This window comes from Eubalaena glacialis, chromosome 1 (genome assembly GCF_028564815.1).
Source record: "Eubalaena glacialis isolate mEubGla1 chromosome 1, mEubGla1.1.hap2.+ XY, whole genome shotgun sequence".
NCBI classification, from domain to species: domain Eukaryota; kingdom Metazoa; phylum Chordata; class Mammalia; order Artiodactyla; family Balaenidae; genus Eubalaena; species Eubalaena glacialis.
In genome coordinates, this window is record NC_083716.1 from 177,380,422 (window position 1) to 177,405,384 (window position 24,963).

The 24,963-nt window shown below is 35.0% G+C and overlaps 1 protein-coding gene across 5 annotated transcripts in view; it reads left to right on the forward strand.

Moving 5' to 3' along the window:
* PPIG (peptidylprolyl isomerase G) overlaps positions 1 to 24,963 on the forward strand; it is a 40,458-nt gene that overhangs the window by 8,019 nt on the left and 7,476 nt on the right. For all 5 annotated transcript variants that reach the window (XM_061201529.1, XM_061201547.1, XM_061201563.1 and 2 more), the window contains exons 2-9: positions 955 to 1,002; positions 1,328 to 1,405; positions 1,500 to 1,574; positions 2,212 to 2,319; positions 3,132 to 3,176; positions 4,064 to 4,151; positions 8,447 to 8,476; positions 8,567 to 8,706. In XM_061201529.1, coding sequence (XP_061057512.1) covers positions 1,345 to 1,405; positions 1,500 to 1,574; positions 2,212 to 2,319; positions 3,132 to 3,176; positions 4,064 to 4,151; positions 8,447 to 8,476; positions 8,567 to 8,706 — 547 coding nt within the window. In that variant the 5' untranslated portion in view covers positions 955 to 1,002; positions 1,328 to 1,344. The remainder of the gene's footprint in view (positions 1 to 954; positions 1,003 to 1,327; positions 1,406 to 1,499; positions 1,575 to 2,211; positions 2,320 to 3,131; positions 3,177 to 4,063; positions 4,152 to 8,446; positions 8,477 to 8,566; positions 8,707 to 24,963) is intronic.

The following is a 24,963-nucleotide window of genomic DNA, read 5'->3' on the forward strand; positions in this document are numbered from 1 at the left end:
CAGTTGCTCCGCAGCATGTGGGATCCTCCCAGACCAGGGCCCGAACCCGTGTCCGCTGCACCGGCAGGCAGACTCTCAACCACTGCGCCACCAGGGAAGCGCTTCCATGCTTTTATTGTTGAGTATTCTGACTTGTGGTTTGTGGTGTGTGTAAAATTGATAGGAATGGTGGTAGTTATATGAACCTATATGTGTGATAAAATTGTGTAGAACTAAATAAATACACACACAAATGAGTACAGGTAGAACTGGGGAAATGTGAAGTGTATAAGCATTGTTATGCTTTTATGCTACAGTTGTGCTATTATACCGTAGTTTTGTAAAATGTTACCATTGGGGAAACATGTATCTCTATGTATTATTTCCTATAACTGAATCTAAAATTGTCTCAATAAAAATTTCACTGGATTTAAAATATCATTCACTGCTTACTGAGCTACCAGCTGAGATACTATAATTTTCAGAAACGCATAAACATTTCAGGTAGTCTCTGTTCTAAACAGATGAAACTGTCATTTTTATAGTGCACCATTTTGGATGCTATTTACACTAAGTGCCTTTGTTTCGTCTGCTTTTCACCTTACCCTGTCATTCTCCACCAAGTATTACAATTCAAACATTCTAAGTCCTTAAAATAAACGCCTATCAGAAGAATGTCTTAACTAATAGCTACCTGCTATGTAGATAAAACTTACATAGAGTATCTCACTTACAGATATTTTTTGTGTCTACACTAGCGTATCAGTAAAGGCTATTGTTTATGATCAAAAAATAGCTTTATATGTAAAATGTAATGTATTTTTACTCAGAATGTAAATCTACCATATATGACTATTGTTAAAGTATCCCACTTTCTTTCTTCTTTGGGGAATTATTTTTGACTTTTTTTGGGAATTTGAATGTTTTTCTTTTAAAAACTCCACCATTTTAATCAAAATTTATTATGTTTTCTAGGCGCAAAAAGATTGGATCAGCTTGTCCTTGATTTTTCTCTATTTTAAGGTAATCTGCCTGCTTAGTTCACTAATCATACAGACTTAATACAATTTTCTGTTTGAGGTGGCAATCTATATTTGGTTGTTAAAACAGAAATTGTGTTATATAATGGCTAGACCTATAATGTCTTTTCTGATTGCCTCACAAGATGCAACCTAATCTCTCAAAGAAAAGAATAATTCATGTGATTTATGTCATGGAAATAAATATTAAAATAAATTCAGACTACATTTTTCATTTATGCTCCACAGAGTTTTGTTTTGTTCTCAGAAATGTATGAAAAATCTTTGCTGTTTTCGTCTGTTTGCCTGAAACTGTATTTTACTCATAGATTGAGGTATTGAAGCCATGGGAATAAAGGTTCAGCGTCCTCGATGTTTTTTTGACATTGCCATTAATAATCAACCTGGTAAGGAAATTAATGTCCCTATTTAACATTTATATATAAGTACTTAATATTTTAAGTTAGCAAAGAAATTTAAACCAACTACCTTCTTTTTCAGCTGGAAGAGTTGTCTTTGAATTATTTTCTGATGTGTGCCCCAAAACATGCGAGAACTTTCGTTGTCTTTGTACAGGTTTGTTGACATTTTCACTTGCCCTAATAGTAGTCCCATTTGACTTCAGTTTGCTTTGATTGTTTATTTAACATGTTTTAGATTTTTCCATGCATGTTATTTCCTTCTCAGCATGCTGACTATGCAACATTTACTAGACATGAAAGTAATTCTTATACATATTAATTGTAATGGGATTGTATCTGAGATTGATTTCTACACTCAGTAGAAAAACATGGGTGCTTTTTAAATGAATTTTTAAAAAAATTCCTGAGGGAAGTTAAAATTCTGTAGTTTAAAGAAGTCTGTATAGGTCAAGAGAGGTGTATTTTACTGGGCAAAAGCTTTCATCATTAATTTTTTTTAACTTAAAAATTTTTTTTAATTTATTTTATTTAAATTTTTCTTCCAGTTTTATTGATGTAATTGACATATACTGCTGTATAAGTTTAAGGTGTACAGCATAATGATTTCATTTACTTGCATCATAAAGTGATTATCACAAAAAGTTTAGTGAACATCCATAATCTCATATAGATACAAAATTAAAGAAGTAGGGAAAAATTTTTTTCTTGTGATTTCATCATTAATTTTGCTTTAATACTACTTCCTTAATTTCTTTTCTACTTAACAGCCTACTAATTTTTCTTCTCTGTAGGTGAAAAGGGGACAGGGAAATCAACTCAGAAGCCATTACATTATAAAAGTTGTCTCTTTCACAGAGTTGTCAAAGATTTTATGGTTCAAGGTGGTGACTTCAGTGAAGGTAAGACTTTGATTCCCACAAAGAAAATCATATATTTATATTCTTTGTTAAATACATGGATCTCAAAGTTAGACAAGTCTCTAGAAGTACTAGTCCAGTTTTCTTCTCAGCCCACTTAATCTTTGGTCAAACAATTAGAAGTACTGGGAATTCCCTGGTGGTCCAGTGGTTGGGACACGGAGCTTTCACTGCCGAGGGCCTGGGTTCAATCCCTGGTTGGGGAACTGAGATCCTGCAAGCTGCCTGGCGTGGCCAAAAAAAAAATTAGAAGTACTCATAGAAATAGATAAAAAGGAGGAAGCACACAGGAAAAAATTTCGTCTTTGATACATGAATTAATTTCAGAAATTTGCTTCTGGATAAAAAACAAAACACTATTTATCTCTTAGTAGCCTATCAGTGTTCATGTTGATTTTGTCACAGCCAGTAATTCTTTACTACAGTATGGTTTTTACCTCTATTCTCTTATCGTAAAAACATTGAAACTCTGTTTTTAAAGACACTTTGAGAAGCTACTAGTAATTTCTGTTAAAAGACCTACATAATCATTAGAATCTGAACATTCTTTCTTCTACAGATCTTAATAAGCTTTGTTACACTCATACTGTTGTATCATAGAGGAGAGAAAGTAATTTGGGATCTTGTCAGTATTGACTTTAAGTTAAGGTCTTATAATTTGCTGTGAACGTTTGCGTATTGTTGATTCAAAGTCATTCAAGTAGCTACTTTGTAAGAAGCATTGTGTTTAGGTAGCACCTTCGAGAAGATTACTGACTTATCAGTTCTAAGAGTCCATGTTTTTTCATTCTTAGGAAATGGACGAGGAGGGGAATCCATTTATGGAGGATTTTTTGAAGGTAAAAATGTTTATGTTTAAATTGTTTTTAATGTTTTCTAGTATTTTATTCATTTGATTTTTCTCTATTGAATCAATAAGATTATTGATATACTAATATCCAACTTCAACTAAACGAAGTTAATTTTCTTGTGAAAAATTTTATGTGGTAGACTTTTTATAAAGGTAGGATTTTTTTGTGATTGGTACATTCGTACATTATATTACTTGAAGGGTTTCAGTGATCTGTAATAAACTTTTAGAATTGTAGTGCTAGAATAGGAACTTCCATAGCTTGATCTTAATCTTTATTAAAAGAGATTCAGCTATATTTCTTAGTGACAGTATCAATATTTTTGTGCATCCATTTTTCTATGAAGATTTTTTTTTAATCTTTGATATTCTGAATTTGGCTGTAATGTTTTTCCCAAATTTAAGTTTTCTGTCTGGAATTTTTTATTAATGTGAAGATCATTTGAAAGACTATAAACATGTGATTGTGGAATTAATTTCATATTTCCCATCTTTCTCTTTTGGGAGTCAGTGAAATTTTGTTTCACGTTCCACCTGCTTTTTTCCAATTCTAATCCAAGATTCGAAGGCAATCTGCTCTTTCTACCATGGCAGAGATTCAGTTTAATGAGTGCCTCTCTGTGCTAAGAATAGTATTGAAAGGGGGTTGATAAAGTATTTGGATTTTATAGCAAGGGATTGAAAATTAGAAATATTTTAATCTGAAAAGATGGAGGAGGAAATTGGTTAATATTGGATTTCTCTTCTTTTAACCTTTTATCTAAATTTTGTCTGACACTAAAGAGCACATGATATGAACACAAGATATGAAGAGAAATGAAAATGAATTTTGGGGGGGGAGTTATACCTATAACTGAAAACTTTGCTTCTCTATAGATGAGAGTTTTGCTGTTAAACACAACAAAGAATTTCTCTTGTCAATGGCCAACAGAGGGAAGGATACAAATGGCTCACAGTTCTTCATGTAAGAATTTATGATCTGATGATTTAAAATATCACTTTTTTGGTGTGTCGTTACTCTGTGTGCCTGCTACTGATCACTAGTAAATAGGAGAGGGACGTATGAGGGAGAGGATTTTTGAAGGAGGAAGAACAAAGAATTGTTGAAAGGGGAGTTGAACTGTACTGCTAAAGTTTTCAAAAGATGAAGAGTTTTGTCAAGAGGACTCAGGAGCCAGCTTAAAGGGGTGGCATTCCCCCTGGCCAAATTAGGACAAGTTGAGCATTGATTATTTTGAAAATAAATAATGATGGTATCATATTATCAAATAAAATGGAAATCCAGGAGTCCATTCAGATATAAATAATAAATGAATAAATAACAAGGGAGAAAGAAAAACTGTTCCTTAGTAGAATGCAACTAATAAATGTAAAAGGAATTATAGAGTTAGAAATGTCCCTGTTTTGCAGTCATCTCAGTAACATTGATTCAGGAAAGAATTACCTATGGATGATAAATTTATACGGTAAGTTTAACAAGGAACAGGATGTTTGCATTGAGTATCTCTTCATAAATTACTTAATTATAAAGAGTAAAATACAGTTGTTCCTCATTATTCAAAGATTCTGTATTTGTGAATTTGCCTATTCACTAAATTTATTTGTAACCCAAAGTCAATAGTGCTAATGTTTTCCAATTCTGACTACAAAAAAATTGTTACCAGGGCTCTTGTCAGCAATTCATACTTTTTATCATGTCCCATGGGTAAAGATTTGCTCTCCTCTTCAATAACTGTAAACTCTTTTGGTCTCAGAAGAACTTAATCTGTCAGCACCACGTGGATTACTCTTGTGTTTTCTATTCCACATTTGTAACTCCCTTCTTCAACAGTGAGAAATCTCCCTCCGAGTGTGTTCAAAATTTCTACTCATTTGTTGAATCCTATATTTAAAAATTGCCATCCTCTACCACTGTGAAGAGTAACCTACTAACTAGAGTTCACTATTTATTTATAGCAATTTTTGTTTTTACAGTGAGGATATGTAGTTAAATTATCATGTTTAAAAATGACTTGGGTTAGTACTTTTTAGTGTAAATTTTGTGTGGTTTTGTGACTCAAAATATGTTAAATTCATTTCCGATTATATTTCATTTGTTCTCCCTCTCAGGTTGATTTATTTCTTGCCTTTTTTTTTTAAGCTTTTAAAACATTAACATGATTCCAAGAGTCAAAGCAAAGAGAATACTTCTGAAGTATCACTCCCACCTAACTCTTCACTCCATTCCCCCATTTTTTTACCTTTTTCTTTTCCACCACCTATCCATATTAGTAACCAACCTCATTAGTTTCTGGTTTATTTTTCTTTATATCTTTTTACAAACATAAGCACAGATATATATTTTTTTCTTATTTTCCCTTTTTTCTTACACAATAGATAGCGTACTGTATATGTTTTTTTCTTTTCACTTAATGATAGAACCTAGAAATCACTCCATATCAGTTCATAGAGGTCTTTCTCATTTTTTTCCCCACAGATGCATAGTAGTCTGTTGTGTGTATATACTGCAGTTTATTCAGCCAGTTGCCTATATACAGGTGTTTCTGATTTTTTAAATGAAAACAACTTATATCACATTTGTTGTGGGAAAATTAGAACACACAGATTAAAAGAAGAAAAACAATCCCATCCCCAGAGCATCTTTACATGCAATAAAAATACAGGTAGATAGTTGCATATAGTCTGTAATCAACTTTTGGGTGTAATATAAATTTCTTTGTACATCACTAAATATGAATTAACATGTTAATCCATTGTTTGAATGTACGGTGGTTTTATTTATTTAATCTTAGTTTTGAACATTTGGTTTGCTTCTTGTTTTCAGACTGCTACAGTGAACATTGTTGTACCTATTGTTTGACGCATTTTTTAATTCTTTTATGTAAGTTGCTAGAAGTTTACTTAGTGAAATGTTTACACATTTTTAAGGCTATCCATATATATATTGCTACATTGACTTCCAAAAGGAAGTGTGTAGTTTACTCTAGAGCAACAGTATGTAAGTGCCAGTTTCACCAGATCCTCAGCAACACTGAGCGTTACCATTTATTTTCACTTTTTAAAATAAAATCCCTCCTGTGCTAACCAAAACCCGTATGTTAAATTCATATAACCCTTCATGTATATTCTCAGACTCTTCCAATTTTTGGTTTCTCCTGACCTCTTTCCACTTTTGGATAACTATTCTTTACTACTTCTGTGTTCTGTTGTTTTTTAAAGGAAACAACTTCAGTTTTTAATCTTTTTTTAAATGTTTTATTTTATTGTTTTATATTAATTATATAATATAAAATTTGCCATTTTAACCATTTGTTAACTGCATAACTCACTGGTATTAATTATATTCACAGTGCTCTGCAACTACCACCACTATTTCCAAAACTATTTCATCATTCCAGAGAGTAGCCATTTTCCCTTCCCCTCAGCCCCTGGTAACCTTTATTCTACTTTCTGTCTCTATGAATTTGCCTATTCTATATATGTAAGTGGAATCATACAATATTTGTCCTTTTGTGTCTAACTTATTTCACTTAGCATGTTTTCAAGGTTCACCCATGTTTTATAGCATGTATCAGAACTTCATTCCTTTTTATGATTGAATATCATTCCATTAGATATACATACCACATTTTGTTTATCCATATTCATTTTTTAGTGGGCATTTGGGTTGTTTTCACTTTTTGGCTATTGTGAATAATGCTGCAGTGAACATTGGCATATATGTTTGTTTCCCTGTTTTCAGTTCTTTTGGATAGATACCTAGGAATAGAATTTCTGGATCATATGGTAGTTCTATGGTTAGCTCTTTGAGGAACCATCAAACTGTTTTCCACAATGGCTACATCATTTCACATTCCCACCAGCATTATACAAAGAGTCCTAGTTTTTCCATTCTCATCAACACTTTTTCACCAATCTGAGAGTGACCATGAAAGCAATGCAAGTATTGGTTTAGGGGTTACAAATAAATTCTAGTGAGCAAGCCAGTGGACAAATATGTAATCTGTAAAGCGAGGATTGACTGTATCTTGATGCAAATTATATACACTAAATGTAACACAAATACATATATAGTGTACACCTAGGTTTTTACATTTCTGGGTGGTTTTAGCAAGTTCAGGTGATCATAGCTGTTACAGTGAGAAAACAATAACCAGTTATTAGTTTTTAAAATAAGATGAACTTTTAAAAATACATGTATGTGTTAGAATTTTTTTTAGTGTGTGTGTTTTAATCAAAAGTTAGCTTAAATTGTGTTCCTTCTTCCAAATTTCTAATGCCTTTTTTGATAAGATTTTTAAAATAACAAATCTTGTACAATGCTCATATTCAGTCTGTTGTACCAGTGTGTCTTCATAGCTACTCAGATAGCAGCTTTCTTAGCTACAAAGCTTTAAGGTTGATGTGGAGAAAAGAAGGATTTTTAAAAATTAACTTTTTGCTAATTTTAGGTTTTGTCCAAATTTTAATGCAGATATCTTTCTTCAATGTGAAGTTTACTTTATGTTAGGGATAACAAACTCAAATACCCATAGGTCTTAGGCAAGTAATATAAGGGAGTAAAGGCTGCTGGGACAAGAAACTTAATGATTAATCTCTGTATTAGAGAAGGCAGGGATACTCAGCCTGACCAATTATTGCCACATGCCAGGTGCTGTGTCTTTCCATGTTTTCAAAAAGGTCTGGAATCTGGATTTTTATATAGAAGTATCCAAATTTTTAAGTCTTGGCAGCTAATTTAAAAATTTATAAACACTACATGGACCATTTCTGTTCAGGTCCAACAGAACATGTATGAGGACATCAGAATATGACCTGGGCTTTAACTGTTGAAAATGTTAAGATTGAAAAACACTGCTGTTAAACCCATAAACTGGTGAAATGGTTTGATAAATTATGGTATGCCCAGACAGTAGAACACTGTACGACTGTGGATATTCAATAAGAACCCAGTTACATGCAAGAAACATGGATGGATAGAAATAACACCAAAATGTCAACTTTAATTTCATGTAAGTTTTCAACAGTGTATAGGTATTTCAGAACAAGTTTTTGAAAATGCATTGTCGAAAGCATCTTGCATTCGATTCTATTTAAGGTTAAGGTAAATAAGATTCTATTATGTTAAGATAGCATATATATGATTTCTTTGTTTGCTACTTTGTTTCCAATGCAGTTATTTTCTTTTCCTTTTTAGAGATGCTAACTTTGTTTTTCTCTGACTTTGTTTTTATTCTTCTATCTGATGACTTCCAAAAGAACAACAAAACCAACTCCTCATTTAGATGGGTAAAGATTATTTTAATTTATTTTACAACTACTTTAAATTAATATTAAAATAAGAAGCTTTTATTTAGTCATCTTTACTTGACTCTTTAGGCATCATGTTGTTTTTGGGCAAGTGATTTCTGGTCAAGAAGTTGTGAGAGAGATAGAAAACCAGAAAACAGATGCAGCTAGCAAGCCATTTGCTGAGGTGCGGATACTCAGTTGTGGAGAGCTAATTCCCAAATCTAAAGGTAAAAACAAGTATATATTTCTCTTTTTTAAAATCTGTTTGTTTATTTATTTATTTGGCTGTGTTGCATCTTCGTTGCTGCGCGCGGGCTTTCTCTAGTTGCGGTTAGCAGGGGCTACTCTTCATTGGGGTGCGCGGGCTTCTCATTGCGGTGGCTCCTCTTGTTGCGGAGCACGGGCTCTAGGCGCACGGGCTTCAGTAGTTGTGGCTCGCGGGCTGTAGAGTGCAGGCTCAGTAGTTGTGGTGCACAGGCTTAGTTGCTCTGCGGCATGTGGGATCTTCCCGGACCAGGGCTCGAATCCGTGTCTCCTGCATTGGCAGGCAGATTCTTAAGCACTGTGCCACCAGGGAAGTCCCTAAAAGCAAGTATATATTTCTGATAACTCTTACGCACACAAAACAAACACACTCTAATTAGTTGGCACGATCTTTACGCTAAAGTGAATATAAATATGAAGTTTTTGTGTTTTTAAATGTATTTTTGTGTTTTCAAATGTGTTTTATCTTACTTCATACTTTGTTCATTTATCATGGAACTGCTTAACTTTCCTTGAATTATTTGCAGTAATTCATCCATCTGCTTCCACTTTATTTTTTGGGCTTTTTAAAAAGTGTAGTTGTCTAAATAGTATGGTAAATAAATATTATTCTAGGGAAAGAGACAGTGTGGGGAGGATGACAGTTGAAGAGATTAACATAGACTAATAAACTTTACGGGAATAAATTATTTCCCCTTCATGCACTGCTTAGATTCAGAAGCATCTGGCATGTTTGAGAAACTTCTTTTACTTAGACAAGAACACTTGACGTTAACACGACTGGTAGTTTGATATATTATCTGAAATGGTAGAACTTGGTTTTTAAGTAAGTATTTTAAGTCTTTATATTATATAAGAAATATGTAACTGCTATTGTTTATTACAGATATTGAGCCTGACACTCTAAAAGTAATGGGGTGAGATTACCTTCAAATCCGTGTAGAAAGCAATAAAATATTGAATTGACCTAATCTTCCTATTAATCGTCCAGGGAATAATAAATAATCTCAGTACTTAGTTTTTCATGGTTAACAAGAGAGTCTCTGTAATCTTTTCTGATCCTCACAAGAACTGTATAAGACCAATATTATTTTCCTCATTTTACAGATATAGTCAAGGAGATTAGTATTTACCACATCAGGGAACTAGACCTCAAGCCCAAGTTTGCTGGCTCCAGATCTAGAGCTTTTTCTGTTACATGTTGCTAACTCATTAAAGTCTTTAATATTCCTTTCAGAATTGCCCTAAGTAGAACATTCTGTTCTCAAATTTTAGGTATACTGATGTGCTCTGTAATATGCACGTTTTATTTGGCTTTTCTTTAGTTCCCCAATCAGGGATTGAACCAGGGCCCGCAACAGTGAAAGTGCCGAGTCCTAACCACTGGACCTCCAGGGAATTCCCTGGAGAAGGCTTATTTTTAATTTTCTTTCTCTGCATTCCACTTTGATTCTAATGATTTCACTTTCTTCTCTGTTATGTCAAATATATACCTTGTAAACCATCACAGGAATATTGCTGCAGCTCATACTGGGACTGTTTAATTAACTTCTTGTGTTCAAGAGTCTGGCTATCTATCCTTATTTACAAACAGCAGTTATAATGTATGCCTTGTGTTCGTGATGATTCAGAAAGAATGAAGTGTCGTTGAGTATCTTACCTTTTTTTGAAAAAATAGAAACTAAAAAGCAATCTATATTAATCTTTGCATATTTTAGACCCTGAATCTTCTGCTATTTAATTCTTCAAAGTGTTGTCAGTACAATTGGAATATTTTGGTTTAACGCATTATTTCTTCCCACATCATCTAGAAAGTATTCATCTTTTATTCTGTACTTAACTGTTTTTTGGCTTTTTTCTTGTGTTTTGTAGTCTTTAAGGATCTTGTGTTAGGATCTATTCTCTGCTTATAAAAGTTAAGGATGCTGTGTGGTTTACATATTTAGAAGAGATAATTAAAAAGCTTACATCTTAAACCATAAATGTTATCATAGACTCTAATAAATTTGGTGTAAAGATTCTTTTGGTACTAAATAGTCAGTTTTTGAATATTTGCTGAAAGGATGAGAAGGTGAATGAATGTCACTCTTTGTATATGATTATGTTTTTATAATATATTTTCACCTGAAGCAATAAATGCTAATTTTGCCCATGCCATTGTGGCCAGGAACTTGTGCTGAAAGTTGATGTCGTGTTCTAGTGTGTGTTCCTCAGACTCATGCTAAGGAAGTGTATCTTGCCCTTAATCAGTTTCATCAGTTGGGGAAGATTTGGCCCTTTGTTACTGTCTGCGCAGGAGTTACTGAAAGGCCAGATTTGTTTTGAGTCGTACCTTCCATGCCTGCTCTGTTCTGGATTACACTGTGGAAAGAGGAAAAGATCTTTATGTTTGAGGTCACACAGTTTGGCACCTGTTACTCTACAGTCCTTCAATTACCATTCAGAACATTGGTCAGAATGGATTTTGTCATGCATCAATGAAATCTGTTTTTTTTTAGGCAGAGCTGTGTCTTCCTTCCAATTTATAAGTTTGATGGCCATCTTACAATCTTAAATTGGACATAGTCAAAAAGGTTTGTGTAACACAGCGGTGTTCATCATCATCATCATATTTAAAACCTTGCTTGAGAGATACACACCCCACTTTAAAAAGAAATAAATACCGAATCTTTTTTTTTTCTTTTTCTAACTTCCTGAAAGAAAACAAAAAGACTTCTGAAGAAATCTGATTGTCTGGGCCCACCTGTAAGTGGTCTTGGTGAGTCTGGGCAATCATCCTGGGCCTTCCCTTTGCTGTTGTGAGATTGGAAATTCTACTTTTTGTGGCTATTTGAATGTGCCTGAGAAGGTTCAGAGTCAAGGGGAAGATCCTTCCAACAGATGCAGAGGAGGAACACAGGAGGCTAATCAAAACTGTATCCCAGTAGAGGCTATCAAGGGGCAGAGTGTAGGATAGAACACAGACCACTACCCTGATGAGGGTACTTCCTGGCTTTTCAAGAGTTACCATGATCTCAGATCATGCTGGTCTCTTCAGAGTTCCCTGCAGTTGTTAAAGAGAGGTCTGTCCACTTTGCCATGCAGCATGAGTTGGGGCTGATGATATATTACAGAGTACATAGAAACACAAGTGCTGAGTTATGGCAGCATGGCAATAAATAAATAGTTATATGAGCAGAAATCTTGCATATATGTGGTAGAAAACAGATTACCTGGCAGTACAGAAAGAAGAGCACAATAGAGGAAGCAGCTGGTGAATCTTGTACTCAGGAGACAGTAGAAAAGATCAGACACTCATTTGTATGGTGACAGGATCCCATTTCAGTGTCTTTATCCTGGAATTAAGAGCCATGGTGATAGCACTTTTAATGGAGAATAGTGGGATGTTAAACTTCGAAACTGTTTAGAGGGGAAACCCAGTATTTTTGAAATGAAAAGAGGTTCATTTGAGGTATAGTTCTCTTCTTTATTTCAAACCTTATTTTGCTGATGGCCTTGAAATTTCCTTCAATTTAAAGGTTTCACGTGAAATTCATTGGTATAAAATTTATACCTCTCAAAAAACTAGTAAAGCAGCATTTTCTTACCATATGTTTTTACAAGTAAAATGTTCTGGAAGTTTGTTTTTTCACCTTAACAACATACTAGTAAAGTCAGTACCCAGTAGTATTATACCACATCCTACCTCCCCTCCCAACAAAGGTCAGTGAACAGGGTTGGGAATTTCTTTTACACAGTGATTGATAAGCAAACTGCATAATCTAAATAATCTAAAATAAACTAACCAGAAGTGGCCCAAGAGTTAAAAAATGTTGCTCTTTTATCTTAAGGATGGTTATATGCTTATAAGTGATACTTTGAAATAGATTTTAAGTGGTTAGGCAGGAAGTAGGGTTTTTTGGAGAACGGGGTGATGACAATTGTTGTCAGACTTGGGAGTTTTAAAATTTCTTCAGTTTTAAAATTTAATACATTGATTTTGTTCAAAATTTAGAAAGCATAAAAGGATAGTCAGTGAAAAGTCTTTTTCCCGTTTCTGCCCATCAGTTCCCATTCTCAAATTTTCTGTATCATTCTACATGTATGTAAATGTTGATAATATAAGATAAATTCCTAGAAATAGAATTAACAGATTATAGGGGTCTGCATTTGTAATGTTGGTAGGCACTGCCACTAGAATATAGGAAAGTTAATTTCCCTATGCCCTTTGCAGAGCCACATAATATCAAACTCTTTAATCTTTGCCAGCCTAATTATAGGGTTGGTTGTTGTTGTTGTTTTTAAAGCTGGTTTAAATAAGCATTTCTCTAAGGTATTTGATGTTATCATCTCCTTAGGAGCCATTTATATTTGTTTTTATATGAGTTGATTGTTAATTGCTTTGCCTCATATTTTTACTCAACTCCAAGCCTCCTTGTATTTCCTTTTGTTTGGAGAAATTAACCATTTTTTTAAGGGTAAGTCTGCTGGTAACTATCTTAGTTTTCTGAAATGTCTTTATTTCCCTTTCTTTCATGATGAGTATTTTCACTAGATGTAGAATTCTGGGTTGGCAGTTCTTTCAACACATAAAAAAGTGTTAGGCCACTTCCTTCTGGCCTCTATGGTTTCAAGTGAGAAGTCTGTTGTCATTCAATTCGTTGTTCCCCGTAGGTAATGAGGGAATTTTCTGCCATTATTATTTAAAAATTTTTTTTAATTTCAAATTTTTCTCCTGGGATTCCGATAACACAAATGTTAGATCTTTTGTTTATTGTTCTACAGGTCTCTGAAGCTCTGTTCATTTTTTGTTTTTCTTTTTGTTTTCTCTGATGTTCTGGTTGGGTAATTTCTATTGGTCTGTCTCTGGTTCGCTAACAGTTTCCCTGTCATCCCCACTCTGATATTGAGCACATTTTATTTCAGTTATTGTATCATTGTATTTTTCAGTTCTAAAATTCCTTTTGATACTTTATATCTTCTTTTTTCCTGAGATTTTTTAACTTTTTTTCATTTGTTTAAAGAACATTAACAATTGCTTGTGGAAGCATTTTTAAGATGGCTTTTTAAAAATCCTTGTTAATTCCAACATGTGAGTCTTCTGGGTGTTGGCATCTTTTGATTGTTTTTTCTTACTTAAGTTGTGATTTTCCTGGTTCTTAAAATTATTAGTGATTTTTTTTTTTTAATTTTGTCCTGGAAATTTGGGGTATTGTACGTTATGAGACTCTGGATTCTGTTTATGTTTTCTGTTTTTAGCAGGCAGTCACCTTATATAGGTTTAGCATGTAGGTCCTGGCCTCCTTTTGTAGATTGTGGTTTCAAAGATAATTCAGTTTCCAGAGCCCTTGCAGTACTATTGTGGTTTCATTTGTATGCTACTGAAAAACTGGATGCTATTCAACACTGTAGTTTAATTCTCAGACCTTTTGCCATATTAGTTCTGGTCAGTTTAACTTGGGGGTCTCCTCCCCAGGACTTCATATATAAATTTAAAGAATCTTTTTCTCTAGCTTCCTTCTCTGAAATCTGTGCCACCTGCTGGTGCAGTGAGGGGAGCTGAAGCCCAGGCTTCCCACTTTGTCTCTACTGACATCACTTTGGCAAGGGAAGGGGAACACTGCTTGAAGGGGAGGGTACTGGAAATCCAAATTCTCTACTTTGTCTCTGCTGATAGAGCCAAGAGGGAGTTGGTGAACCTTTTTTTTTAATTTTCCCCCTTAGTATTTGCTTAGAGTAAAGCAGGTATTGGTGACAAATTTTTTGTCCTGCGAAACCATCTTTTTTCTAGTTCTCTGTCTGGAGAGAGCAGGCCTTTCTTGGGGCTTTTAAAAACCTGTGTCCATTGGCATTTCTGAGTTGCAGGCTTCTCCAGCGTGATGTCTAGGGTATATGGGAGACAGATTGAAAATCACCATGTCACCTTCAAATCCAGAGATCCCTGGCCACTCTGCCTTCTTTCTACCTTTCAGAGTCTTCTTATGTTTCTTTCTTTTTGTATTATGTCTAGGATTTCTACTTACACTTAGCAGGAGGATAGGAAGAGATGAATCTATTCCATCTTCACAATTTCTCCATTCCTTTCTTCATACTTTTAAAGGGTTGTAAAATCTTCCCTTTTATATCCAGAATCTACTCATCCTTAAATTACGCCTATAAAGGAGTTTGTTCAGTGCTTACTAGCAGTTTGTAGGCACTCTACAGATACTACTCCACACTACTTTCTCCTGCCCCTATTTCAAATCCTAACATAGTCAGTTCTGCTATACTGCTTGTTTTGAAAACATGCATTTATTCCATTCAGTTGATACATTAGAAGACAATTTGAACGTAACATCAGTTTCACCTTTGCCTCTGCATGCTCTTGTCTACAAGAAATGCTGAGTGCAGAAAACCATACGCAGTTGAACAGCTTTACAGGAATACACAAAAATTACACATACACAGGGGAGTTCCCTGGTGGCCTGGTGGTTAGGATTTGGCGCTTTCACTGCCCCATGGCCCGGATCCATTCCCTGGTCGGGGAACTGAGTTCCTTCAAGCCGTACGACATGGCCAAAAAAAAAACATTTACACATACGCACACCTCACACATCTACTAAGCTACCTCAGTTCATCACTTGTGTCATGAGCCACGCCTAAGTACAGTTTGTACTTTCCATCTAATTTCATCTGATTTCATATCACCCCCCCTTCCACTAACTTTACAGTAACTCACAAGCTGTAGCCCTACTGACATTCACTTCCACAAGCAAACCCATGATTTTCTCAAACTGCCATATTTATTGTCGTATTTATGTATTTCTTAACTATTTAACGTGTGAAAGCTCTGTTGCTATTTTTATTAGTTTCCTATCTTTTTTTTTTAATGTGTCACTGATGAAGTTTTTGAGTTTTGTGCCCCAACCCCATTTTTCCTATAAGCCATGTAGTTTTTATTGTACAGTTTTCCATGGCACAGTGATTTATAGAAATGCATATGTTGGGGGACTTCCCTGGCGGTCCAGTGGTTAAGACTCACACTTCCATTGCAGGGGGCGCGGGTTCGATCCCTGGTCGGGGAACTAAGATCCCACATGCCACGCAGCAGGGCCAAAAATTTTTTTAAAGAAAAAGAAATGCATATGCTGTCTAACAGCAGAACTGACTGTGCTTCTCCAAACCCTTTCTACTTTACTCTTGTCCTTATTGACCATATTCACTAACAAATCCATATACAATTTATAGTCAGAGTTTCTAGAAAATTTATTACAACTCAGTGTATGTTTTCAGATGCTGTTTGCTATTAAATTCACACTTGTTGGTCTTATTTTCCAAATAGACAGTAAAAACTCTGAGGGCAGAAGTTTGCTATGGAACTTCCCCATTTATACTCTACAATTCTTTCTCTCCATGTCCTGGCATCATGTTAAATATATATCTATGTACTATTCAGTTAAACATACTTGTTGATTTGAGCAGGATAAAATTTCATTCAGATTCACGAATCTGAATGCCTAAATCATATTTTTAAATTTAGGTTAACACAAATTTTGAAACTCAAACTACATTCTGTTAGAACTAATATTGATATTGTCGTGTCTCTATTTTTTTCCTTCTTACTCTTCTGTTTTTTAGCTGCTCTTTCTCAATCATATTATCATTTTTTCAGAGCAGATTCATAGGAAAAGGGGCCGTAAATTAAATTTCACTCAAAAATAATGTTGAGAAACATGAAAAGAGGGAACCTTTCAACCTTAGAGCTTTCTAGGTTCTATTCCAAGGCATCCTCCCTAAAAACAGTTTATTTTCCTTTTATAGTTCATATCATCTAATACTTGGGCAGATTATATTACCCTAAAAATAGTTATAAATCTTTTTTATGGTCTTCTATATTGTTGTGATATTTTGCTTCACTCAAATGCTTACATGAAAAGTGAAGTGAAAACTAAATAATGGTTATTTGAAATATATTTAATGCATTTGGTGGGGAGAATGGGCTTGCTTTTTTTTTTTTTTTTTTTTTGGTAAGCTTAGATTGAGATTTTTCTTATTTCTTGAGGTAGGATTGTATTGCTATGAACTTCCCTCTTAGAACTGCTTTTGCTGCATCCCATAGATTTTGGATCATCGTGTTCTCATTGTCATGTGTCCCTAGCTGTTTTTTGATTTCCACTTTGATTTCTTAAGTGATCTCTTGGTTATTTAGTAACACATTGTTTAGCCTCCACATGTTTGTGTTTTTTACATTTTTTTCCCTGTAATTTATTTCTAATCTCATAGAGTTGTGGTTGGAAAAGATGCTTGATATGATTTCAGTTTTCTTAAATTTACTGAGACTTGATTTGTGACCCAAGATGTGATCTGTCCTGGAGAATGTTCTGTGTACACTTGAGAAGAACGTGTAATCTGTTTTCAGATGGTATGTCCTATAAATATCAATTAAATCTATCTGGTCTGTTGTGTCATTTAAAGCTTGTGTTTCCTTATTAATTTTCTGTTTGGATGATCTGTCCATTGGTGTAAGTGAGGTGTTAAAAGTCCCCCACTATTATTGTGTTACTGTCGATTTCCTCTTTTACAGCTGTTAGCAGTTGCCTTATATATTGAGGTGCTCCTATGTTGGGTGCATATATATTTATAATTGTTATATCTTCTTCTTGGATTGATCCCTTGATCATTATGTAGTGTCCTTCCTTGTCTCTTGTAACATTCTTTATTTTAAAGTCTATTTTATCTGATATGAGTATTGCTACTCCACCTTTCTTTTGATTTCCATTTGCATGGAATATCTTTTTCCATCCCCTCACTTTCAGTCTGTATGTGACCCTGGGTCTGAAGTGGGTCTCTCTTTTTCTGTTTTCCTGTGTTGTACAATATATCCTTGTATCTTATTTATTTATTTATTTTTAAACAGCAGGTTCTTATTAGTCATCAATTTTATACACATCAGTGTATACATGTCAATCCCGATCGCCCAATTCATCACACCACCACCACCACCACCCCACGGCTTTCCTGCCTTGGTGTCCATACGTTTGTTCTCTACATCTGTGTCTCAATTTCTGCCCTGCAAACTGGTTCATCTGTACCATTTTTCTAGGTTCCACATACATGCGTTAATATACGATATTTGTTTTTCTCTTTCTGACTTACTTCACTCTGTATGACAGTCTCTAGATCATCCACATCTCCACAAATGACCCAATTTCGTTCCTTTTTATGGCTGAGTAATATTCCATTGTATATGTGTACCACATCTTCTTTATCCATTCGTCTGTCGATGGGCATTTAGGTTGCTTCCATGACCTGGCTATTGTAAATAGTGCTGCAATGAACATTTGGGTGCATGTGTCTTTTTGAATTGTGGTTTTCTCTGAGTATATGCCCAGTACTGGTCTTGCTGGATCATATGGTAATTCTATTTTTAGTTTTTTAAGGAACCTCCATACTGTTCTCCATAGTGGCTGTATCAGTTTACATTCCCACCAACAGTGCAAGAGGGTTCCCTTTTCTCCACACCCTCTCCAGCATTTGTTGTTTGTAGATTTTCTGATGAAGCCCATTCTAACTGGTGTGAGGTGATACCTCATTGTAGTTTTGGTTTGCATTTCTCTAATAATTAGTGATGTTGAGCAGCTTTTCATGTGCTTCTTGGCCATCTGTATGTCTTCTTTGGAGAAATGTCTATTTAGGTCTTGTGCCCATTTTTGGATTGGGTTGTTTGTTTTTTTAATATTGAGCTGCATGAGCTGTTTATGTATTTTAGAGATTAATCCTTTGTCTGTTGATTCGTTTGCAAATATTTTCTCCCATTCTGAGGGTTGTCTTTTCGTCTTGTTTATGGTTTCCTTTGCTGTGCAAAAGCTTTTAAGTTTCATTAGGTCCCATTTGTTTACTTTTGTTTTTATTTCCATTACTCTAGGAGGTGGATCAGAAAAGATCTTGCTGTGATTTATGTCAGAGTGTTCTTCCTATGTTTTCCTCTAAGAGTTTTATAGTGTCTCGTCTTACATTGAGGTCTCTAATCCATTTTGAGTTTATTTTTGTGTATGGTGTTAGGGAGTGTTCTAATTTCATTCTTTTACATGTAGCTGTCCAGTTTTCGCAGCACCACTTACTGAAGAGACTGTCTTTTCTTCATTGTATACCCTTACCTCCTTTGTCATAGATTAGTTGACCATAGGTGCGTGGGTTTATCTCTGGGCTTTCTATCTTGTTCCATTGATCTATGTTGCTGTTTTTGTGCCAGTACCATATTGTCTTGATTACTGTAGCTTTGTAGTATAGTCTGAAGTCAGGGAGTCTGATTCCTCCAGCTCTGTTTTTTTCCCTCAAGACTGCTTTGGCTATTCGGGGTCTTTTGTGTCTCCATACAAATTTTAAGATTTTTTGTTCTAGTTCCGTAAAAAATGCCATTGGTAATTTGATAGGGATTGCATTGAATCTGTAGATTGCTTTGGGTAGTATAGTTATTTTAACAATATTGATTCTTCCAATCCAAGAACATGGTATATCTCTCCATCTGTTGGTATCATCTTTAACTTCTTTCATCAGTGTCTTATAGTTTTCTGCATACAGGTCTTTTGTCTCCCTAGGTAGGTTTATTCCTAGGTATTTTATTCTTTTTGTTGCAATGGTAAATGGGAGTGTTTCTTTAATTTCTCTTTCAGATTTTTCATCATTAGTGTATAGGAATGAAAGAGATTTCTATGCATTAATTTGTATCCTGCAGCTTTACCAAATTCATTGATTAGCTCTAGTAGTTTTCTGGTGGCATTTTTAGGATTCTCTATGTATAGTATCATGTCATCTGCAAACAGTGACAGTTTTACTTCTTCTTTTCCAATTTGTATTCCTTTTATTTCTTTTTCTTCTCTGATTGCCGAGGCTTGGACCTCCAAAACTGTGTTGAATAATAGTGCTGAGAGTGGACATCCTTGTCTTGTTCCTGATCTTAGAGGAAATGCTTTCAGTTTTTCACCGTTGAGAATGATGTTGGCTGTGGGTTTGTCGTATATGGCCTTTATTATGTTGAGGTAGGTTCCCTCTATGCCCACCTTCTGGAGTGTTTTTATTATAAATGGGTGTTGAATTTTGTCAGAAGCTTTTTCTGCATCTATTGAGGTGATCATATGGTTTTTATTCTTCAGTTTGTTAATATGGTGTATCACATTGATTGATTTGCGTTTATTGAAGAATCTTTGCATCCCTGGGATAAATCCCACTTGATCATGGTGTATTATCCTTTTAATGTGCTGTTGGATTCTGTTTGCTAGGATTTTGTTGAGGATTTTTGCATCTATATTCATCAGTGATATTGGTTTGTAATTTTCTTTTTTTGTAGTGTCTTTGTCTGGTTTTGGTATCAGGGTGATGGTGGCCTCATAGAATGAGTTTGCGAGTGTTCCTTCTTCTGCAATTTTTTGGAAGAGTTTGAGAAGGGTGGGTGTTAGCTCTTCTCAATGTTTGATAGAATTCACCTGTGAAGCCATCTGGTCCTGGACTTTTGTTTGTTGGAAGATTTTTAATCACAGTTTCAATTTCATTACTTGTGATTGGTCTGTTCATATTTTCTGTTTCTTCCTGGTTCAATCTTGGAAGGTTATACCTTTCTAAGAATTTGTCCATTTCTTCCAGGTTGTCCATTTTATTGGCATAGAGTTGCTTGTAGTAGTCTCTTAGGATGCTTTGTATTTCTGCGGTGTCTCTTGTAATTTCTCCTCTTTCATTTCTAATTTTATTGATTTGAGTCCTCTCCTGCTTTTTCTTGATGAGTCTGGCTAATGGTTTATCAATTTTGTTTATTTTCTCAAAGAACCAGCTTTAAGTTTTATTGATCTTTGCTATTGTTTTCTTTGTTTCTATTTCATTTATTTCTGCTCTGATCTTTATGATTCCTTTCCTTCTGCTAACTTTGGGTTTTGTTTGTTCTTCTTTCTCTAGTTCCTTTAGGTGTAAGGTTAGATTATTTATTTCAGATTTTTCTTGTTTCTTGAGGTAGGCTTGTATAGCTATAAACTTCCCTCTTAGAACTGCTTTTGCTGCATCCCATAGGTTTTGGATCGTCGTGTTTTCGTTGTCATTTGTCTCTAGGTATTTTTTGATTTCCACTTTGATTTTTTCAGTGATCTCTTGGTTATTTAGTAATGTAGTGTTTAGCCTCCATGTGTTTGTGTTTTTTACTTTTTTTCCCCTGTAATTCATTTCTGATCTCATAGTGTTGTGGTCAGAAAAGATGCTTGATATGATTTCAGTTTTCTTAAATTTACTGAGGCTTGATTTGTGACCCAAGATGTGATCTATCCTGGAGAATGTTCCGTGCGCACTTGAGAAGAAAGTGTAATCTGCTGTTTTTGGATGGAATGTCCTATAAATATCAATTAAATCTATCTGGTCTATTGTGTCATTTAAAGCTTGTGTTTCCTTATTAATTTTCTGTTTGGATGATCTGTCCATTGGTGTAGGTGAGGTGTTAAAAGTCCCCCACTATTATTGTGTTACTGTCGATTTCCTCTTTTACAGCTGTTAGCAGTTGCCTTATATATTGAGGTGCTCCTATGTTGGGTGCATATATATTTATAATTGTTCTATCTTCTTCTTGGATTGATCCCTTGATCATTATGTAGTGTCCTTCCTTGTCTCTTGTAACATTCTTTATTTTAAAGTCTATTTTATCTGATATGAGTATTGCTACTCCAGCTTTCTTTTGATTTCCATTTGCATGGAATATCTTTTTCCATCCCCTCACTTTCAGTCTGTATGTGTTCGTAGGTCTGAAGTGGGTCTCTTGTAGACAACATATATATGGGTCTTGTTTTCGTATCCATTCAGCAAGCCTGTGTCTTTTGGTTGGAGCATTTAATCCATTCACGTTTAAGGTAATTATCGATATGTATGTTCCTATGACCATTTTCTTAATTGTTTTGGGTTTGTTTTTGTAGGTCCTTTTCTTCTCTTGTGTTTCCCACTTAGAGAAGTTCCTTTAGCGTTTGTTGTAGAGCTGGTTTGGTGGTACTGAATTCTCTTAGCTTTTGCTTGTCTGTAAAGCTTTTGATTTCTCCATCGAATCTGAATGAGATCCTTGCCAGGTAGAGTAATCTTGGTTGTAGGTTCTTCCCTTTCATCACTTTAAGTATATCATGCCACTCCCTTCTGGCTTGTAGAGTTTCTGCTGAGAAATCAGCTGTTAACCTTATGGGAGTTCCCTTGTATGTTATTTGTCATTTTTCCCTTGCTGCTTTCAGTAATTTTTCTTTGTCTTTAATTTTTGCCAATTTGATTACTATGTGTCTCGGCGTGTTTCTCCTTGGGTTTATTCTGTATGCGACTCACTGTGCTTCCTGGACTTGGGTGGCTATTTCCTTTCCCACGTTAGGAAAGTTTTCGACTGTAATCTCTTCACATATTTTCTCGGGTCATTTCTCTCTCTTCTCCTTCTGGGACCCCTATAATGTGAATGTTGGTGTGTTTAATGTTGTCCCAGAGGTCTCTTAGGCTGTCTTCATTTCTTTTTATTTCTTTTTTCTTTATTCTGTTCTGTGGCAGTGAATTCCACCATTCTGTCTTCTAGGTCACTTATCTGTTCTTCTGCCTCAGTTATTCTGCTATTGATTCTTTCTAGTGTATTTTTCATTTCAGTTATTGTATTGTTCATCTCTGTTTGTTTGTTCTTTAATTCTTCTAGATCTTTGTTAAACATTTCTTGCATCTTCTCAATCTTTGCCTCCATTCTTTTTCCGAGGTCCCAGATCATCTTCACTATCATTATTCTGAATTCATTTTCTGGAAGTTTGTCTATCTCCATTTAGTTGTTTTTCTGGGGTTTTATCTTGTTCCTTCATCTGGTACATAGTCCTCTGCCTTTTCATTTTGTCTGTCTTTCTGTGAATGTGGTTTTCATTCCACAGGCTGCAGGACTCTGTAGTTCTTCTTGCTTCTCGGGCTTGCCTTTTAACGAAACCAACTGCAGTGTATTTCTCAGGAAAGAATCACAATGCAAAATAAATATAAATTGGAGCTGGTGAATAAAGCTTTGTTAATCATGGGGAAGAGCATTACTATGTTTTGTCAAGTAATTTTAACAGCTGTATTCTGTGCTTATGTGGAATATTTTTTTTTGTCTCCATATTATATGGCCTCAGATATTTGTATTTAGAGTTACTCATATTCATTATGAATTTATTTTCTTCCTTAGGTTTCTTTAAGTTTGATTCTCCGCCCCCCCCCACCCCTCAGGTTTTTAGTGTATGCAAGTAGGTTTTTCAGTTTGCATACCCATACTGCCTCACCATCAACAGTGGTCTTGGGATCAGATTAACAATTGGACTCATGAGACAAGATAGGCTTCACTCAGCATTAAGCTTATTTATCATTAAACAAGGATACAGGATGGGAAACAGCACAGCTTGAACAGCAGCATCATAGTAGAGAACTCATGAGTTCTAGGTAGAGCTTGCATATATCCCAGGCATCTCAGCTTAATAGGTTCGTGGTCCTGAGGAGCATGACTGGGTGAAGAAGACTACCTAATAAGTTCATTGACGCTATTACCTCTGGAGTTCCTTCAGCTTTTATACCTTGTTCCCATTCTCCAGTGCAGCAGCATCTCATCGGTATTAGAGAAACAATCTTAACAGTGAACCACAGACCCTTGGGCAAGTACACAGTAACTCCAGCCAGATTCTCATTCATCTCTGTAACTCAGTACACTCCTATAAATTCTAAGAGTGTCAAGAGGGACTTCCCTGGTGGTGCAGTGGTTAAGAATCCTCCTGCCAATGCAGGGGAGGGACACTGTTTCAATCCCTGGTCCGGGAAGATCCCACACACTGTGGAGCTTAGAACTAAGCCCGTGCGCCACAACTACTGAGCCCGTGTGCCACAACTGCTGAAGCCTGCACGCCTAGAGCCTGTGCTCCGCAACAAGAGAAGCCACCACAATGAGAAGCCTGTGCACCACAGTGAAGAGTTAGCCCCCACTCACCACAGCTAGAGAAGGCCCCAATGCAGCCATAAATAAATAAATAAGTTTCAAGAATAATTTGGCCAAGTGCCAACCAAGTGCCAAATCCTCAGGTGTTCTGAAGCTAACAGAAAGGTTACAAACCAGCTGTTAACCCTTTCAATTAACGTCTGTAAACAGACAGCCAACAGTCAGTCCAGAGATATTTTCTTTGTCCTCTTTGATTTTTTTTAAATTATGGAAAATACTAACATATACAAAAGTGATTGAAATTGTATAACAGATCACCTATGTTCATTACCCATCTTTACCAATTAATTTATGGCTAATCTCATGTTACCTATCCTTGGACAGTTCTCCATTTCCTGTTTGAAGCAAATTCTAGGCATAACATTTTATTGATAAATATTTCACTGTCTCTAAAGGTGACTCTTCTGAAAAAAATAACCATACCATAATCATATGCAGACATATACACACATACGTTCCTAAATGTCAGAAATCCTTACAGTGTTCAAATTTCTAATTGTTTAGTTAATGTTAATTTTTTTTTTTTTTTAATGTTAATTTTTTGATGTTTGAATTTGAATCCAAATCAGGTTCAAACATTTGGGTTGGTGTTGTAAATTTTTTTTGTTTTTAATAGATTATCCCACCATTTCTTTTTATGTTTCTTGAGATTTATTTGTTGAACAAGCTAGGTCATTTGTCCTGTAGTGTTTCTTTCCCATTATTGCACACACTGAATTTTACAGATTGCATCCCTGTGTTACGTAATGTGTTCTTTCTGTGCTTCTATTTCATATAACTTTGTAGTTAGATCTAGAAAATTGATCAGATGTAGTTTTGATTTTTTTAAATTCTATTTGATGGGAGCAAGAGTCACTTAGGACAGGTTGTCTCTGTGCTCTGCAGTGGCCATTGGTGGGCAGTGCCTCCTTAGGAGTTGTAAAATGGTGATATTCTAACTCTGTAATTCCTTATTCATTTATTCTTGGAGTACTTTTGATAAAGAGCATCTTCCCTTCATCTACTATTTGATTAGCCAGTGGTACAGTTCATATATGATAAGAAGGATAAATGCTCTATATTTTATTTACCTATATCATTATGAACTGATGGATTCTAATATATTTTGTGTTCCACTGTATTGTAGTTATCCATGTATCAATATTGTCCCAGCTTTAGCCTGAATTCACTTACTTCTTTTTTTAATTAAGGCATAATGGACTTAAAATATTCTCTTGATTTCAGGTATACAACAGTGATTTGATATTTTTATACATTACAAAATGAT